Source organism: Erpetoichthys calabaricus, chromosome 13 (assembly GCF_900747795.2).
Source record: "Erpetoichthys calabaricus chromosome 13, fErpCal1.3, whole genome shotgun sequence".
Taxonomy (NCBI): domain Eukaryota; kingdom Metazoa; phylum Chordata; class Cladistia; order Polypteriformes; family Polypteridae; genus Erpetoichthys; species Erpetoichthys calabaricus.
Genome location: NC_041406.2, coordinates 135,460,685 through 135,481,109, shown reverse-complemented (window position 1 = coordinate 135,481,109; position 20,425 = coordinate 135,460,685). Strand labels below are relative to the sequence as shown.

At 38.8% G+C, this 20,425-nt stretch overlaps 1 protein-coding gene across 2 annotated transcripts in view; it reads left to right on the top strand.

Annotated features, from left to right (window-relative positions):
- The window catches only part of LOC114663728 (V-type proton ATPase subunit C 1-A), a 226,376-nt gene that overhangs the window by 199,064 nt on the left and 6,887 nt on the right, over positions 1 to 20,425 (top strand). For both annotated transcript variants that reach the window (XM_051935508.1, XM_028817649.2), the window contains exons 9-10: positions 3,008 to 3,100; positions 3,214 to 3,307. In XM_051935508.1, coding sequence (XP_051791468.1) covers positions 3,008 to 3,100; positions 3,214 to 3,307 — 187 coding nt within the window. The remainder of the gene's footprint in view (positions 1 to 3,007; positions 3,101 to 3,213; positions 3,308 to 20,425) is intronic.

Here is a 20,425-nt window from a genome sequence, read left to right as displayed (position 1 = left end):
TAGGAGCAATATGTAGTTCATCACATTTAATTATTCCAAGTCTAACTCCTTGACCAGTATCTCTTGATTTATGAAGGAATGTAAAGACATTTGGTGCTGCCTCAGCTAAAAGAATTGTGTCATATATTAAAGCAGGTTTCAGTAATAAGACGTAGACCAGATTTTGCACTTATAAAATTGTTCACCAAATGAGGTTTACATCCAAGTAAGTGAATTTTTGCTTTTTAAACTACAAATCTGCTTTTGAACTGGTATTATCTATATATATAATTCACAAAGTCGCCGCCAGAAGGGGAAGACACCCATGAAAGCACGCACACCAAAACAAGACACCTTGAAAGCACGCAGGAAGGGGCGTGGATTCACTAAGCCGCCAACAAGTAGGAAGGAACCATGCCCACCAACTCTATGACCATTGGATACGACGACAACTCGCAGAGCCACCCCCACCACCTCGGACGCCTGCCTCAGAAAAAACGGCGTCATTTATGTTCGTCTGTGCAACATTACACATGGACCTCTGAGCCACGTGGAACCTTGGTTCACACAGAGGCAGCACCAGAGAGAGAGACAGAGGCACATACAGGCAGCCCAAGAGAGAGAGCCACGCACACACAGGCAGCGCGACAGGGAAACAGAGGGTCACACACAGGCAGCGCGACTGAGAGAGCCGCGCAATCCTTTAAAACTGAGGTTAAAACACAATGAAGGAAGCAGTCTTTAAAAACCAATAAGCCCTGTGCCTCTTTTTCATTAGTGTCTCACCTGCTTCACCGCCCTGCAACAGTCGAGACGCTTTCTCAGCAGCTGACCTTCTCTGTGCCTGACTCCACTACTGTCAGTCGCCTGATTAAAAATGGTGAACTCCTGCAATGTTACTATCTTGGTTGGCTTTTAAATAAAGTTTGGATTTGTTAAAATGTTCCTTTTTTTCCCCCCTGTGCTTAAAACTCATTTTAAAAAAAAGTGTTTATACAACTGCTGCAATGTTAGAGAGAGAGGGCTCCCGTGCTTCTGAGAGACAGAGGGGGAGGGGGCTCGCGTGCTGCTAAGAGAGAGAGAGGGGGGCTGGGGAGGTTCGTGTGCTGCTGAGAGAGAGAGAGGGGGGGGGGCTGGGGAGGCTCGGGAGCTGCTGAGAGACAGAGAGAGGGGGGGCTGGGGAGGCTCACGTGCTGCTTAGAGAGAGAGATAGAGAGAGGGGGGGAGGCTCGCAGTGCTGCTGAGAGACAGAGAGAGGGGGAGCTGGGGAGGCTCACGTGCTGCTGAGAGAGAGAGAGGGGGGGGGGCGGGCTGGGGAGGCTCGCCGTGCTGCTGAGAGAGAGAGAGATGTGCATGTATCTGCCAAAACCAGCTTTCAGTCACGGACAGTTGTATGTTGCTCTCTCCAGAGTTCCATCTTTTCATTCACTTATTGGTATGCCTGCAGGAACACGTGCAGCGAGCGAGAGAGAGCGAGCGACACACACACGCATACAGGTGCGCGAGAGAGAGACCACTGGACGCATAACAATAATAATACTATATTACATTGATATACTGGTGTTTTCAGTATGCAAAGCGCTATCCACACAGAGAGAAACCGGGAAGCGAACCCAAAATCTTCCACAGTCTCCTTACTGCAAAACAGCAGCACTACCATTGCACTACAAGGCAGTTAAAGAATGCACCGGCCTCGATTTTTGTTTTCACTTGTGTTTTCAGCGATCGGATCGTAGCGTGCATTGTTGCAATGTTACTTTTCTTGGTGGCTTATTACATTATGGATGGTTCACATGTTAATTTTTTTCCCTGTGCTTAAAAGACATTAAAAAAGTGTTTCTCAACTGTGACTCCGGAACAACTCAGTACGCAAGCTATATTAAGCGTCAACAACGAAGACTCGCTGCACCTTAATGAACAAGTGCTGAAACTTATCCCTACCGACGAAGTAACTTTCACCAGCGTGGCCTCCATCGTCACAGACGATCCCGCTTTCAGTCACGGACAATTGTATGTTGCTCTCTCCAGAGGTCCATCTTTTCATTCACTCACAGTGGTATCCACAAACCCACCCCATTTGGACAACTGTGTCGTTCAGCAAGTGTTCACCCATCAATACATAATTATGCGGCGTATGTTACGCCGCGGGTTGGCTAGTCCTCTTTATTTTAGTTTACAAATGCAGATTTTAGGTTTGATTTTATGTCTAATTATGCTCTTTATCTTCTGTTTATTAATTGATTTACATTTTGTTTATTGACTCAATTTATAAGATGCCCAACAACATGGATTCTGGGTAGCAGCTACAGAACAATAGCAGAGGGATAAAGACAGCCTGCCATTTAAGATCATAAGGCTGTGGCCTGGATAGAGCTGTGAATAGTCAGCCAAGCAATTTTGCTGTCATATTAAAAAAAAATCAGGGTTTTCCCCAAAATCATGCTAATTATTTATAAATGTACTGCTTTTATTAGCACACCAGGTCTATAAGCAGTGAAGGGAATAAATTCTGCTTCAGTGCACATTTTCTCTATATAATCTTGCAAGGGGCCAGACACAGTTAAGTTCCAGCAAAGTTCACAAGGATATGAAGTTCTTCTTTAATACCTCAGATTGCAACAAAAGATATTGTCAGTGATGACATATAGCATTAAGGTGGATACTTCCTCTTCAGCCAGAAAGTTGTTATTGCTTTATGCAGTGTACTTACAATATTTAAACTAATTGTCAGAGAACCTAAAATTGTATGCCCTAAAAAGTGATGATACATGCAGTTTTATAAGAGGCAATTCATTTTATCTTAATAAATAGCTAAGTCTGTTCTCATTAAATGTATATTTATAAGTAACTAGTGTGCTTTTTACAGGAAATCAGACCAGTAATTTGTTTTGTGGCATGGAAAAGACTCTTATCGTGGCACCATATTGAAATGTATACTTGCTGTGCCGTGAACATGCAACATTTTCATCTTGGATTAACTGTATTTAATTTCTCTTTCTTGTTAATGTTTTCACCTTTCACTTTCAAGTTTGCTGTTTGAAGATAATGAAAGTGGGCTTTTCAGTGTTACCCTGTTCAGAAAGGCAATTGATGACTTCCGACACAAGGCCAGAGAAAACAAGTAAGACTAATATTTATTAATTTTTAAATTTATTTTATTGTATTACTATTAATACACCTTTCAACTTTAATTTGTGTTTGCCTCATGTTGTTGCTTTATTTTTTATGTTGCAGATTTACTGTCCGTGACTTTCAGTACAATGAGGAAGAAATGAAAGCTGATAAAGAGGAAATGACACGACTTTCAACTGACAAGAAGAAACAATATGTAGGTATTAGTTCATCAATTGCTTGGTCAAATTGTACTTAATTATGCCTGTATCTCATCTAATATTTTCTTAAAATCATCTGTTCTAATATAACGTAGTGTTGATCGATGAAATTTTTAAAAGCATTTTTCTCAACAAATATCCTTGTTTGCCAAATATTTTTCTGGAAATTCGCCATGCGGCTGGTTTAGGTGAACATTGTTTTCAGAGCGCTTCATGATGCTTTCCAAGGCTGGCATGAGTCAACGTAGAACTTTTACTTGTGATTACTGTAAAATCATTGCCACTCTGCTTCTGGCATTCATGATGTCACAATTAGCTCAGAAATCCAATCATCCACACAGTATGTATTTAATAAAAAAAAAACTTGGTATTTTCATATGAAATGTACATTAGCTGACCATAATGAGAATATTATGAGTACAGGTATCCATTGACTTGCAATAACATTCACTGCTTTGCCACTTTCATATTGCTTGATAACTTTTAAGTTTGTATAGAAACTCAACCTGTGGCAGGTGTGAGTCTCTGCATGGAGGAAAACTCATGTAGACAGCAATTCCCCTTGAAGAAAAACAGGATGAGCAGCAGACTGACAACCAACATAAGCAGCGGTTTAATGGTCCTTGAAAGGATTATTTATTGTCTTATTAAGAAAGGACCCTGGTCAGCTGTTAACCTTGAGAAACATTGCTCATCCTATTTGTCTTCAAGGGGGAACAGTGTCCTCATTAGTTTTCGCACTGACTTGTTCCTGCGTTGACCTGCCACTGCACCTTTTTTAAGCTTGAGGCATTTAAATGCCATGATGCACTTGTTTTTACAAAAATACAGGAGCTATGAAATCCGAAGTTCACTTGCTCCTGTGTCCACAAGATTGGACGCAAGGAGCTGGTGCCCAATATACTATGAGACTGGTAGCAAAGTGTTATACAGTAATCCCTCGCTGTATCGCGCTTCGACTTTCGCGGCTTCACTTTATCACGGATTTTATATGTAAGCATATCTAAATATATAACGTGGATTTTTCGCTGCTTCGCGGGTTTCTGTGGACAATGGGTCTTTTTACTTCTGGTACATGCTTCCTCAGTTGGTTTGCCCAGTTGATTTCATACAAGGAACGCTATTGGGGGATGGCTGAGAAGCTACCCAATCAGAGCACGCAGTTAAGTTCCTGTGTGCTGATTGACTCAGCGATGGAGCGCCGAATTCAATTCCGCTGCGTTAACCAGGAAGTCTTGTCTCGCTCATTCAGTATCAACGTGTTTCGCTGTGTAAAGAGTTAACTTTTGTGCTCTTTTTATTTACCTTTGTGCATAGTCAAGCCCTTCATTATGGCTCCAAAATGAACTGCTCCTATTACTGCTTCAGGGGCCGTGCCCAAGCTTAAACAGAAGATGCTAACGATTGCCGAAAAGGTAAAAGTTTTGGATATGTTGAAGGCAGGGAATAGCTACACCGCTGTAGGACACCATTACGGCATCAATGAGTCCACGATTCTTTTTATTTAAAAAGGAGGAAAAGCATATAAGATCTATGGCCGCAGTGTCCTTTAACCAGGGCGCAAAACTAGTAAGTGGATGTAATAAGGTGGTAGTCCGGATGGAATCTGCTTTAGGGATTTGGATTGAAGACTGCCAGAAGAAGAAAAACGGCGGTGCTACACAATCACCTGAAGAGGCTCCTTTAGAAGAGCTGTAACGCTCTCCTTTGTTGTGCAGTAAAATGAAACTCATCGTTATCGGACAAGTCGTCGTGTTGTTGTTGGTGAGTAACCACCATTAATTTTCTACATACAGTACTTATTACATGTAAATAATTTAGTGTCACTGTACACACATTTTACTGTATACAATTTTTCTTGCATTGTACGTATTTGTTGCTGGTGGCCTGTCTGTTGTAATGGCTGTAACATATGTGATATCGGAGACGCTCGATATCTTTAAAATAATATTTAGGTTTTACTGTATATAAACAGTGTGTTTACATACGTACATAATTTCAACGAATCTTACCTAATATCTAAGAGAATACAAAGGGTTTATGCTGTATAATTGTGCGGGAAATGTTTATAATAGTATGGAAGAGTTTATAAGGGCTTAAAATATATAAAAATAACCATATGATCATATGGTTTTTACTTCGTGGATTTTCATTTTCACCTTTCGCGGGGGGTTCTGGAACGCAACCCCCGTGATCGAGGAGGGATTACTGTACTGTACAGTGTTCTTTTTCTAAGTAAACTGAGAAAGTACACGTTAATATATAATGATAAAGAGTAAATAAAGTTCAGCCATGGCCAAAATTTTTGACAATGAAGCAAGTATTGGTTTTCACAAAGTTTGCCGCTTGAATGTTTTTAGATCTTTTTGTCAGATGTTTCTGTGGTATACTGAAGTATAATTACAAGCATTTCATAAGTTTCAAAGGCTTTTATTGACAATTACATTAAGTTTATGCAAAGAGGCAATATTTGCAGTGCTGGCCCTTCTTATTCAAGACCTCTGCAATTCACCTTGGAATACTGTCCATCAACTTCTGGGCCAAATCCTGACTGATGGCAACCTATTCTTGCATAATCAATACTTGGGAGTTTGTCAGAATTTGTGGGTTTTTGTTTGTCCACCTGCCTTTTGAGGATTGACCACACGTTCTGCAATTGGATTAAGGTCAGGGGAGTTTCCTGGCTATAGACCCAAAATTTCAAAGTTTTTTTCCCCAAGCCACTTAGTTATCACTTTTGCCTTATGGCACAATGTTCCATCATGCTGGAAAAGGCATTGTTCGTCACCAAACTGTTCTTGAATGGTTGGGAGAAGTTGCTCTTAGAGGATGTTTTGGTACCATTCTTTATTCATGGCCGTGTTTTTAGGCAAAATTGTGAGTGAGCCCACTCCGTTGGCTGAGAAGCTACTCCACACATGAATGATATCAGGATGCTTTACTGTTGGCATGACACATGACTGATGGTAGCGCTCACCTTTTCTTCTCCGAGCAATCTTTTTTCTGGATGCCCCAAACAATTGGAAAGGGGATTTCATCAGAGAAAATGACTTTACCCCAGTCCTCAGCAGTCCAATCCCTGTACCTTTTGCAGAATATAAGTCTGTCCCTGATGCTTTTCTTGGAGAGAAGTGGCTTCTTTGCTGCCCTTCTTGAAACCAGGCCATCTTCCAAAAGTCTCTGCCTCACTGTGCGTGCAGATGCACTCACACGCTGCCATTCCTGAGCAAGCTCTGTACTGGTGGTGCCCTAATCCCAAGCCATTAATAAAGAATAATACCAAAACATACTCTGTTAGCAAACTCCAAGCATTGATTATGCAAGAATAGGCTGACATCAGTCAGGATTTGGGCCAGAAGTTGATTGACAGCATGCCAGGGCGAATTGCAGAGGTCTTGAGAAAGTAGGGCCAACACTGCAAATATGACACTTTACAAAAACTTAATGTAATTGTAAATAAAAGCCTTTGAAAATTATGACATGCCTGTAATTATACTTCAGCATACCATAGAAACATCTGACAAAAAGATCTAAAAACATTGAAGCAGCTAACTTTGTGAAAACCAATACTTATGTCATTCTCAAAACCTTTGGCCACAACTGTATATACTGTATATCTGTAACATATCTGTTTATCATAGCTGTTAAATACATAATATGTATTACTAGGGGGCTTCGCTCGCCCACCCCAGGGTTTGGTTTACCGGATATACAATTTAAAGAGATTGTTATTTTCATGGGAATTGTTACGTATACATTTTTTTCACTTTTATTTTAAAACTTTTGTAAAAACAATACCTGTCCTTTATTTCTGGCCCCGGGTGTGGTTAAATCTTTCTTGCATGACGTATACTGCTGCTCCTGTTGCGAATTTGGTTGGGGGGATGGGGGGGGGGGGGGGGGGGGGGTTTGTGGTGGCTGAACGCACGCTATGGAGATACTGTCAGATCAGCTGCTGTCTTTCTGCTGCTGGCGAGCTGCGGGTTCTGCTTGTCACGCTGCACATCAATCATTTAAAGCCTGTTCAGCAGCTGTCCTTTTGCCACTTGGTGTCTCTGCTGCTCACATAGTTTTGGGGGGGCTGAATGCACGCTAAGGAGTTACAGTCAGATTATCTGCTGGCTTGTTGTTGCTGTTAAGCTGCGTTGTCTTCTTGTTGCGCTGTGTGTCTGTCATTTCAAAGCCTGTACAGCAGCTGTCCTTTTGCCACTTCATGTCTCTGCCGCTTGCGTTGTGATGAATGCTTGTCGTTGTTTTAAGAGTTGGGAGCACATGATGTCTGCCTGCCAAAAGCATTCCAACAACTGCTTGGTTAGATGTCCGTGAACTTATTTTAAATGTTGTCTCACTGCCTTGTCTCGCATGACGTTGAAGTATCTCTCGCGGGACATCATATTGTCTTCTGAGAATATCACGTCTCGTCTCCCTCCCAAGATTTTTTTTTTTATAATATAGAGATATGTTAAATATGTTCTGTACCCTTATACAACTGGCAGCGAGATCAGTTTTGTTTGGAACAAAGTTTTTATAGTTTTGCCTTTTCATATTACCGTAAATACTTGAGTATAAGCCGACCCAAATATAAGCCGAGGTACCTAATTTTATCTACAAACCTGGAAAAACTGGAAAAACTTATTGACTCGAGTATAAGCCTAGGGTGGGAAATGCAGCAGCTACTGGTGAGTTTCAATAAATAAAATAAATACCAATAAAATTACCGTACATTAATTGAGGCGTCAGTAGGTTAAATGTTTTTGAGTATTTATTTCAAAGAAAAACAGTAAACTAGCTCTGTAAGTGGAGAAGAGGGTCAACAAAAACAATATGGTATCTCTTTCGCTCACTTTCGTGTGTGTCTCTCACTCGCTCGCACGCACGCGTGTGTGCGTGTGTGTGTGTGTCTGTGTCTCTCTCTCTGCACAGGGAGAAAATGAACACGTGTGGAAATCATCTGCGCGCACAAACCGAAAGGGAAAACTGGCTTGTTTGTATACCAGGAGGCAGCGGGACCTGACTCGAATATAAGCCGAGGGTGACGTTTTTCAGCACATTTTGGGTGCTGAAAAACTCGGATTATATTCGAGTCTATACGATAGTTTTTATTTCTGTATTTTTTTGGACCTAACTTGGAAAATCAGTTTAGTTTTAGTTTTACTTCATTGTGTATTTTAGTTTTAATTTTTTTTTTTTTTTTTTAATTTTATTTTTATATCGTTTACTTTCAGTTTTAGTAATTCTGGTATGGTTAAAGAGCTACTATGGATTTAGTTTCGTGACACAATCAGAAAGAACTATACACTTCACGGGTTTGGGTATGAGTTTAATGTTACTGGAAGATTACTACAATATACTACATGGTTTACTATCTGTTTTTGTTTTTATTTGGTAACAACAAGCATAGTCAAAACCAGATAATGAATGTGATCAATTTTATTCAATTTTATAATTTTTTAAAACATTTTCTATGTCATTTGTGGTGAACAAATGTGCTGTAACTGTTGGCACTTTTCATCTTTTCCTTTCCTTGCCGAGAATGGACCAATTTGTAATGGAATTTAGGTGAATTTTAAGGTTTGAGGGTTTTTTACTCTAAATGTCTACATCACACAACATATCCTGCTCTAAGGCAATGTGCTCACAATTAATGCCTTCGATATTACATTAAAAAATCTCCCATACTGGGCTTTGTTATTTTCTACCAGACATATTGATCTCTGATTCCGTCTTGGCCAAATAAAATTTATAGACAATTTTGCCACCTGCAGGCCTGACAAAGTTATCAAAATTCAAAAAATAGATTCTATTATGTTCTCACAGGTGTGATCATGAAAATCATCGGGGATTAGGAAGAACAGGGCTGTTAGGCTTGAATCAGTGTGCAGATCCCACCTAGCTCTACTGAGGGAAACAAAGAAAAAATAAGTATGTAGTGTCAAGGTTAAGGGCAGTGAGACTTGAATAGTCCACGCATAAGAACAGTAAACCCGTTAATGAGCAGAGTAAAAACAGGTAAGGAGCATGGGTTGGCATAAAATGACAGAAACAGCATCTGAGATTAGGAACAAAATGTACATTTTCTAAAGTCACTTATGTATGATATGGCTGATGTTAAGAACAAAAAGCATAATATTTCAACTATCTGTTTTGAGAGAGAGAGAGATTGAAAAGAGGTCTATAAAAATATTTTAAAACATCATTCTGCCACCGGATTATATTAACAATATCAGGTATTTTGAGCTATGAATGTAAAACTAAAAAAAGATACATTAATAAATAAAGAATAAATAATTAGTAGGTTTATTTTTTCACCAGTTGGCAGACTCTCTTCACCTACCTACCTGTAGTTGAGTAGAGACATTGCCAACTCTTGAATTTTACAGTGTTTGTATCACTCCATTGTTAAACGACCTTTTTAAAGCAAAAGTGATTGGTCATCAACATGCTAATCTTTTATGTTGACCGTCAGTCTCTTGATCACTGCCATTTTATTTTCAAAAAGGATTTCTCCTGTGCGAAGTGGCAGATGAATTATTGTCAACAAAACACAGGAACCTGAGAAATAAACTGAAACAGATTTTTCTGTTTGTGCAGTAAAGGTTTCATTGACCAGCACGTTCTGACTTACATCTTGATATACAAAAAACATGAAAGAAATGCGGCAGCTCACCATAACGGACATCAGACTCATGCATCCTGGAATTTAGATTAGTATGTGTTGTTGTTAAATAGTTGCTGTGTACATACTGTATCTTGGGCTCAGACAGAATTGCAGCTAACATGCTGTCATTTATGAAAAGACTGAAATTCTGTAGGGGATTATCTGTATCTAATACGTCTCTATTGAGCCCTGGAGATCCAGTGAATGGCACTTTGAAAGCTACCTAGCACATTCAAAGCAAAATCATCACCTTAGTATTTTTTACTAACACTTGAATCAAAATTTGTCTTGCTGTCACTGTCAGCTCCTGAAGAAGTGTCACTACTATCACACAGCGAATCGCTTTCTATTTCACACGCTTTATGGACCCATATTCAGCTTACTCTGTCACTGCAAATGCTGTGTCAACACCAGCCCTCAGTCACCAGCTGTTGTTTACTGGATAAATACATGCAGAGGTCTTGTGGATGACTTTCTGTTTTACCGTTAAAAGTTGCAAGGGTTAAATACTAACGGCAGGAATATTTATTCAAAAACTAAATTTGAAATTATTACTGCTATATATTTGGATTAATTTTGCGACTCCTGCATCCCAGATTAGCCCTTGTGTAAGTCCAGTTGTGACAAAAATTAAAAATTATTTTTAGCAAATTATTATTTTATTTAAGTTAGTCTTTTCAACTAGCTCTAATAGTTTTGTTTAGTTTTAGTTTTATCATTTTTGGTTTTGTTAATTTATTTCAGTTTATGATTTTTTTTTTATTATTAATAGTGTCAGTTTTGATTTTAGTTTTCATTACCAATAATAACCTTAGTTTGGAATACGCATTCTGCATTAGGACAGAAATAATATAAGACACCAGCTACAGACCATGGACATAAGTACGATCGGACGTTGCAAGATAAGACGTATGTCTGTGGATTACGTGTACTACCGCCAAATATATAATACTGATTTTTGTAGCTCAGCTCCACATGACTAATGTGCAGATGTAATTGGCTGTATCCCCAATGCAAAGCAAGCCTTTAAGAGGAAGTCCTGCTCCCCCTCCCCTCATCAGAAAACATAGGACACCCTGCTATTTACAAAGTGTTTTTTCTTAATGGAAGAAGAAACAGCAAATCATCTGCTCAGATACCTTTGAAACAAAAAAGATGTGCCCATGGTGCCGTTGCTACAACTGCAAACAAAGGAATTAGCCAGTCCCACACCACTGCTTCATAGCACGACCAATATGTGCACCAAAAGTGGAACTCTGTAAATGCAATGATCTATATTTTACTTGCTTATCGCTATTTTTTGGCCGTTTGTTGTATTTTTTGTGGTATTCGTTCCCTCTGTGTCTTTTGTCGTTTCAGGCAAGATGGCACAGTGCCTTGGCACTGCTAGCTTACAGCTCCATATATTTGGCCACAATAATCAGGCCAGCATAGTCGGCAAACTTTTCCCTAGCCACTGTGAAACCAAAGTTCTGCTCAATATCAGAAAATTTTTAAGGAAAATATCTGTAGGGTCATGTAGCAAGATAATGATCCAAAATGCAAATCAAGCATATATCAAAATGGCAGAAAAAAATCTAAATCAGAATGAAAGTTTTGGACTGGACTAGTCAAAGTCCAGATCTCAACCTAATAGAGATGCTTTGGCAGGACCTGAAACGAGCAGTATATGCTTGAATTTTTGCCAGTACTACATGCAGGAATGCACTTAATTTCCTCCATAATAGGGGTTAGTATGGATTTTGTAGCCACCATGAATAATAATAATAATTAATTGAATATACAGAGCATCAGGATTTAACTAAGATGAAACTATGAGAAAGCCATGTTAAAGTTTTGAGTTTTCAGCAGTGTTTTAAAGTTCTCCACTGTATTAGCCTGGTGAATTCCTATTGGCAAGCTATTCCAGATTTTAGCTGCATAACAGCTGAAGGCCGCATCACCACTTCTTTTAAGTTTAGCTCTTGGAATTCTAAGTAGTTACTCATATGAAGATCTAAGGTTATGATTTGGAGTGTAAATATAAATAAATATAAATAAATCCGAAATATAAGATGGAGTGAGATTATTTAAGGCTTTGTAAACCATAAGCAGAATTTTAAAGTCAATTCTAAATGACACCGGTAACCCGTGTAGTGACATCAAAACTGGGGTTATGTGCTCGAATTTTCTTTTCCTAGTTAAGATTCTAGCAGCTACATTCTGCACTAGTTGCAATTGATTGATGTCTTTTTTTGGTAGTCCTGAGAGGATTTGCGTTACAGTAATCTAGCCGACTGAAAACAAAAGCGTGAACTAATTTTTCAGCATCTTGCAAAGTTATAAGAGGTCTAACTTTTGCTATATTTCTTAAGTGAAAACATGCTGTCCTAGTAATTTGATTAATATGTTATTTAAAATTCAGTTCAGAGTCAATAATTACCCCTAAATTCTTTACCTCCGTCTTGATTTTTAATCCTAATGCATCAAGTTTATTTCTTATAACCTCATTATATCCATTATTGCCAATCACTAAAATTTCTGTTTTCTCTAGTTTGAGAAATTTACTACTCATCCATTCGGAAACACAAGTGAGACATTGATAAATACAGCTGTGTGTCATCAGCATAGCTGTGGTAGCTCACGTTATGCCCCGAGATAATCTGACATAACAGAAGCATGAAAATCAAAAACAGCAGCGGACCCGGGATAGAGCCTTTTGGAGCACCATATAGAATATCCTTAGCGATATACCCGAGAGTTACTCGGGCTGTGAAAACCGTGCTAAAAGCATTAGTCCTAAGTGTCACTTAGGCAGTTGTAAATATGCGTCTTGCATAAGCGTTAGAACTGAGAATCGTAAGTCCCGAGCATTACTCGAGCAACGTTATAGGCATGTTATAGGTAACATCTGAGCATCACATGGGCAAAGATGCCAGTGCATCTTCTCCTCTCACCTGTAAGTGTGATCAGCAACCCACTCCATAATAATGGCATCTCGTAAGAAACGTTTTTCAGGCAGCCCAGGTGTTGTACTCTCTTGCTAGTGATACAAGCAGTGATGGTGAGGATGTTGAGGAGCTTCTCATCAGCAGTGATGAGGAAGCGAATCTGTCCTTAGGTGGTGAAACTGAAATGGACGGTGAGCCTGAAAATGATTCTGATGAATCCAAAATTGATCCTCACGTCTGGCTGTCTGTTGACCCTGCTTCAGGCTGCCCCATCTCATTTTGATTTTGTGGGGCAGCCTGAAATAAAAGTGGACATTGACAGCCAAGATTCACTCACTTACATGAATTTATTCCTGGATGGTATTGTGATTGACAGAATTGTTATGCTGAACAGTGTCAGGCAATTAACCATTCACCATTCAAATATGGAACCAGTAACTGCTGATTATATCTTGGCCTTTTTATGCTTATTGATCTTGCAAAGACTTGGAGTGAAACCTGAGCAGTGATGGTACTAGTCCAAGAACAAAATTATGGCAACACAGTTGTTTGGAGAAATTATTCCTGAGTTTAGGTTTTCACTAATTAAGAAATATTTGTAATATTAGCAACAGTGATGACTTTGAGAATACCCATCCAGCACCCAAACTGAAGAAAATTTGGGAAATATACCAGACTACTGTAGCAAAGTTTTGAAGCTTTTACATTCTGGACCGTGATGTCAGCATCGATGAAAGTCTCATGGCTTATAAGGGCAGACTGTCATGTATGCAGTACATTGCATCAAAAAGAGTCAGTTTTACCAGCTTTGTGAATCTAAAATGAGAAACTTCTCGGTTCTGTACACAGGAAAAGGGACAATGTTTCATCCGAAATAGATTCAGTAAGGTGTTGCTACGTCATCGTTGCTGACTTTGATAGATGCTCTGCTGGATCAAGGTTACTGTGTAACCATGGCAATTTTTATAGTTCACCAGAGCTATTTGACATCTTGCTGCAAAGAAAGACTGATGCATGTGGATGACTGCATCCTAACAGTCATGGCATGCTTGAAGACTTTGGCGGAGCTAAATTACAGGGAGGTGTGCTAGTAGCTTGGCAAAAGGGTAAAGTGCTTATGCTGAAATGGAAGGACAAGAAAGATTTTTGTCGTCTTAGCACTGTACATAATGCAGCTACAGTACAGGCAAAAGGCAACAAGCAGGTTACAAAGCCTTGTGCTGTAGTACACTTCAATAGCACAATGGGTGACATAGATCGTGCAGATCAAGAATTAACTTTCTATTCCATTATGCAGAGGCAACAAAAGAAATACTACAAAAAAATATTTTTGGTGCAACAGTGCATTTGGAATGCATTTGTTTTATACAAACAAGAAGCTGGCGAACCTGTATCTCCTGCAAACTTTACATGCCAGCTTATAGAACAAATCATTGCCACACATCCACCATCCACACAGCCACTATTGAGACGCAGTCAACCCAGCTCATCGCAGATCAGTCCAGAGCGTCTTATTGGTAGACATTTTATTGATTATATACCCCCAACAGAAAAAAAACAGAATCCAACTTCTGTCTGTGCAGTGTGCTGTTCAAAAACTGATAAATCTGGGAAGAAAATCAGAAAAGAGAAACACTTTTAATGTCACAACTGTGATGTTGGATTGTGTCTTTCACCATGCTTTAAAATTTACCACACAAAGGGCTCATTTTGAGATTACATGCTGCTTTTGGTATCATTAGTAGTATTATTATTACTGTTATTATTTTTGTTATTATTGTTCATTTCATATTATTTTTATTCATCATTACTATGATCATTTCTATCATTGTTATACTTTTGAGATTTAATAAATATGTAATTTTTCATGGCAAAAAAATGCAATGCTTTTTACGTTTTTTTGGAATAAAATGCAATGCTAAGGAGGTTAATATAATAATTGGAATAAGTAAACAAGCCAAAAATGCGCTATTTGTTCACTTGGGTGTTATTCTCTTTATCTTCATCTTTTCCACCTTCTGAATGGGATTGATGTGTTCAACCAACCTTTCCTTTCAGTTTTTTCCTGCACCTCCTCCCCAGTCAGGTCCATTTTCCTTCAAGTCTTCCTTTACTCCATCAACCTCTGCTTTGGCTTCCCCCACATAATCTTCCCCTCATTCCTTGTCTCTCTTCGTCAAATATCCATACCATTTCGGATTACTTTTGCATACTTTCTTAGGCATTTGTGTTAGTTGTGCTGTATCTCTGATTGTCTAATTTCTTATTGTGTCCTTCTTTCTAACTCTACACATGTATGTCAACATTCTCATTTCTGCCAAAGCCAACTTCTCTTGCAATTTTCTTACTTCCCAAGTCTCACTTAACTCTATACGTCATTGCAGGTCTTACTGCTGTCTTAAAAAAACATTACCTTGAGCTCCTGCCTTGATACTTTGATTGCAGAATATTCCTGACTAGGGGGCTCCGCCACCTGCTCACTTCGCTTGCCAACCCTGGGTTTGGTTAACTGGATATACAATTTAAAGAGATTGTTACATATGCATTATTTTCACTTTTACTTTACAACTTCAGTAAAAACAATATTTGTAATTAATTTTTCTTCAAGATCGCATTGAATTTTGATTCCGTGTTTGGACTTACATTATGACAACGCAACGTATAACTCCCTGTGAGTGAATATCATTTCTTTCTCTCTAATAAATTAACTTTTTTTTTCCTGTTATTTGTTAATTGTCATAGCAAAAATTATTCTTATAGGAAACTGTAAATGTTTTAATACGAATGGCATATCAAGATCTCCTTTTGAATCATGCTTTGCTTTTGGATATACACGAATATCAACTCTGTCTTTGATATCTCCGTCTTTCGAAACTATTATAGATGACAATTCGTTGCATGTTGGTTTATTATAAATGCGACCATGATCTTTTGGATTCATATAGAAATCCAAGAAAATTTCTTTGTCCGTGTTTTGCAGATAAATTTTGTGTAAAGTGCAATACTTTTTGACATGGATTTGGATTTGTATCCATTATTGGTTATATAATTTCTAATACGTCTGATCGTTTAACTCTTTCAATTATATGTTGCATCGCTTCTCTGTGATCATAAATATACACCTGACCAAATTGTGGTTTCTTCAGAATTAAACTTGTAGCTATCATTGTTGCGGGACCACAGATTCTCATAGCGTATGATCCATTATTGTGTAAATCTACGTTTTGAGCTTTGAATGATTCAAACGCGAACTGATTATTGTAGATTTGGATATTTTGCCTGTAGTGTTTGTGGATTTCACTTTCACCAAACAACAAATCTTTTAATTTGTACAGATACATTTCTTCATTGGGAAGAAACACTACTTTTCCCTGATGGCAATACGAATTAGACGATCTACAAGTCTCCGACTTAAACTTTAAAGCCTTATAATATCTACATACTTCTGACATATCACCTATGTCCATATATTCAATCTCTTGTTGCTGTTCCGTTATTTCACAGAGTAATAATTTCTGTTTGTTAGCGATAATGTGATCTTTACTGTCAGTTTTTTGAATCTTTTGAATTTTACTACTTTCATAATCTGTAACTTGCTCTGCTTGTGTATTGCGACAACATTTTTTTTGTGTGTCTTTCGAATTCCTCTGCTTTCATAATCTCTAACCTCTGCATGTGTTTCACGCCAACGTTTTTGAACCTCTTTATGACGTTCTACTTTGTCTTCTACTGTTTGTCTTTTATTTCTGACCCTGCTTGGACCTGCTAGGTTTTCAATTCCGTCTGGTCCGGGATTATTATTACTTTCCCTTATTTAACCAAGTAATGATTTCCGTTTTTTATTACTAATGTGATCTTTACTACCTTTTTTTTGATACTTTCAAATTGTACTACTTTCATAATCTTTAACTTGTTCTACATGTGTATTGAGCAGTTTTTTTTTGTTTTTTTTTTGAGCCTTTCGAATTCCACTGCTTTCATAATCTCTAACCTACTCTGCATGTGTATCGCGCCAGCGTTTTTGAATATCTTTATGAACTTCTACTTTGTCTTTTACTTTTTGTGTTTTATTTCTGACCCCGATTGGACCTGCAAGGTTTTCAGTTCTACTTGGTCTGGGCTGATTACTTTCCTTATTTTCAGCATTTGCACATAGATTATTATTGTTCTATTTTATATTATTGTTCTATTTTTCCATTTATATTCTTTTTTCTTTCCAATGCTTTTGGGTCTCTTTTTGATGTGCTGCTCTTTCTTCTTCACTTAGTCGTTGACTTGTCATCAAGAACATATAAAATTATTGTCCTGATAAAATTTGTAAGAGCTGAGAGCGTTGGAAGTATGTCTGCCAAAAGCATTCACACGACTGAGACGTTAGATGACCGCGGTCTTGTTTGAAAATGGTTGTAAGTAGGGCGTGACTTGAAAGAATCTAATGGCAAAAGTCACCGTCTCACGGGACACGCTTCCAAAGGTTGTAAGTATGGCGTGACTTGAAAGAATCTCATGGTAAAAGTCTCCTTCTCCCGAACTTCATTCCAAAAAGTCACGTCCCAAGATTTTTTATTATAATACTGGGGGCTCCGCCCCGTGCTTGCTTTGCTCGCCTGCCCCGGGTTTGGTTTACAGGATATACAATTTAAAGAGATTGTTATTTTCATGGGAATTGTTACGTATGCATTATTTTCACGTTTACTTTAAAATTTAACGTAAAAAGTATTAAAAACAATACTTGTCCTTTATTTCCGACCCCGGGCATGGTTACAGCTCTTTCTCGCAGGACGTGTAACGCTGCTCACATTGTGAAGGGGGTGCAGCTGAATGCACACTAAGGAGATGCCATCGGAACATCTGCTGTCTTTCTGCTGCTGGCAAGCTGCCTGTTCTGCTTGTCTCACTGCCCGATCATTTCAAAGCCTGTACAACAACTGTCCTTTTGCCACTTCGAGTCTCTGCCGCTCGCGTTGTGAAGGGGAGGCGGGGGTTAGGGTGGCTGAACGCACTGTAAGGAGAAGTGGTCGGATCATCTGCTGGCTTTTTGCTGATTGCGAGCTGCGTGTTTTACTTGTCGTTGTTTTAAGAGCTGGGAGCACATGAAGCGTGTCTGCCAAAAGCAATCCAACAACTGCTAGGTTAGATGTCCGTGGACTTGTTTTAAATGATGCATCACTGCCTTGTCTCGTGTGATATTGTAAAAATAATACTTGTCCTTTATTTCCAGCCCTAGGCGTGGTTAAATCTCTTTCTCACAGGACGTATAACGCTGCACGTGTTGTGAAGGGGGGGCGGCTGAACGCATGCTAAGGAGATCGTGTTGGATCATCTGCTATCTTTCTGCTGCTGCTGCCACGCTGCCCGTCGATCATTTTAAAGTCTGTACAGCAGCTGTCCTTTTGTCACTTCGTGTCTCTGCTGCTCGCTTTGTGAAGTGGGGTGGGGGGCTGATCACACGCTAAGGAGAAGCAGTCGGATCATCAGCTGGCTTTCTGTTGCTGGCTAGCTGCATGTTTTGCTTGTCATTTGTCGTTATTTTAAAAGCTGGGAGCAAGTTAAAGTGTCTCTTGTGGGACTTCAAATTGTCTTCCGAGAAGATCACATCTCATCTCCCTAGTCTCCTTCCCAAAGATTTTTTTTATAACAGAAAGAGATGTCTTCTTCCAATTGTACCTCTCACACTGCCCTCACTGGTATTGCTTAGCATCTGTAAAAGTGGTAAAGTGACAATACTGCTGAAAGAGGCCTTCAATTCCCAGCTGTTAACAGGAGTGCACAAGAGCTAACTGGAGATCAGAGCATGATTTGAAAGTAGTTTCATGTAGACTTCAGTGGGAAACAATAGGTCAAAGTGAAACTGAATCATTACCTAAGAACAAGTCAACACTGCCTATTTTTTTTTTTCAGATTCTTGGGTTCTTGACTCATATGTCCACTCTTTGTGCAGGGTTTGTATTTTTTATGGTATTTAAGGCACTGTATTAGTCCCTGAAGGGAAATTCTCTTTTCAAGGGACTGTGATGTTCTCCACGTGAATTTTCAGACAGCCACTGCCTCCCTACACCCACCAAGTGCTCTGAGCCACTTTTATTTGCATTCCTTTTGGATGTCAGTGCTAATTTGGGTGGAGGGAAGTCGATTCATGTAGCACACTGAGTCGGGCTGATCCGTTTGAGACAGGTTGTTTAAAAGAACGTTCAAATGCTTCAGAAAAGGCTTCCTTAAAAGGAGTCACAAGTAGTTAAAAAAAAAAAAAACTGGTGTGTAACCCTCAATATTCTTTATTAAAATATTTATGCAGTATGGAAACATTAAAGTTCAAACGTGAACCTCACATGTCGCCATCTCATCTCTTAAATTATAGTGCAAATCCAGAAAAACTCAAAATTAGTGTTCCACATATTAGTCTTAATCCTAAAAACCACAATGAAGTATAAAACTAAAAAATATTACCTTGGTGATATAATAAAATATCTCCCATAACGCTGTTTCACTATACCTTCATGCCACCCATGCAGTTCAGCCCTTATTGATCACCCACACACACACCACAGCTGTTTTCACAGTACCACAACAACTTATTTCTTGTATAGCCCAAAATCACACAAGGAATGCCTTAGTGGACTTGAATGGGCACTGTATACAAATTGGATTAGCGCTGCCTTTCTAACAGCAGATATAAGTTCAATGAGCAAGTCCCGAGGTAAGACACCATCCCTAGCCCTCTCCATGTTTCCCCAGCCATAACAAAATGCTAGGTAAAATCCTTGATTAAAGGACAGAGTAAGTACAGTATTCAGGCGATAATTTATTCTGGAATGACTATTTTCAAAATAAGTAGACTAACCACATTATACAGGCTGTGTTACAAATTGAACTTTAACATACATAGAAACAAACAAACAAACAAACATATATGCCAACAGATGCAAACTCTGCTGTGTGTGTGTATATGTGTATGTGTATATATATATATATATATATATATATATATATATATATATATATATATATATATATATATATATATATATATACACACACACACAGTGCATCAGGAAAGTATTCATAGCGCATCACTTTTTCCACATTTTGTTATGCTACAGCCTTATTCCAAAATGGATTACATTCATTTTTTTCCTCAGAATTCTACACACAACACCCCATAATAACAACAACGTGAAAAAAATTTTACTTGAGATTTTTGCAGATTTATTAAAAATAAAAAAATTGAGAAAGCACATGTGCATAAGTATTCACAGCCTTTGCCATGAAGCTCAAAATTGAGCTCAGGTGCATCCTGTTTCCCCTGATCATCCTTGAGATGTTTCTGCAGCTTAATTGGAGTCCACCTGTGGTAAATTCAGTTGATTGGACATGATTTGGAAAGGCACACTCCTGTCTATATAAGGTCCCACAGTTGACAGTTCATGTCAGAGCACAAAACAAGCATGAAGTCAAAGGAATTGTCTGTAGACCTCCGAGACAGGATTGTCTGGAGGCACAAATCTGGGGAAGGTTACAGAAAAATT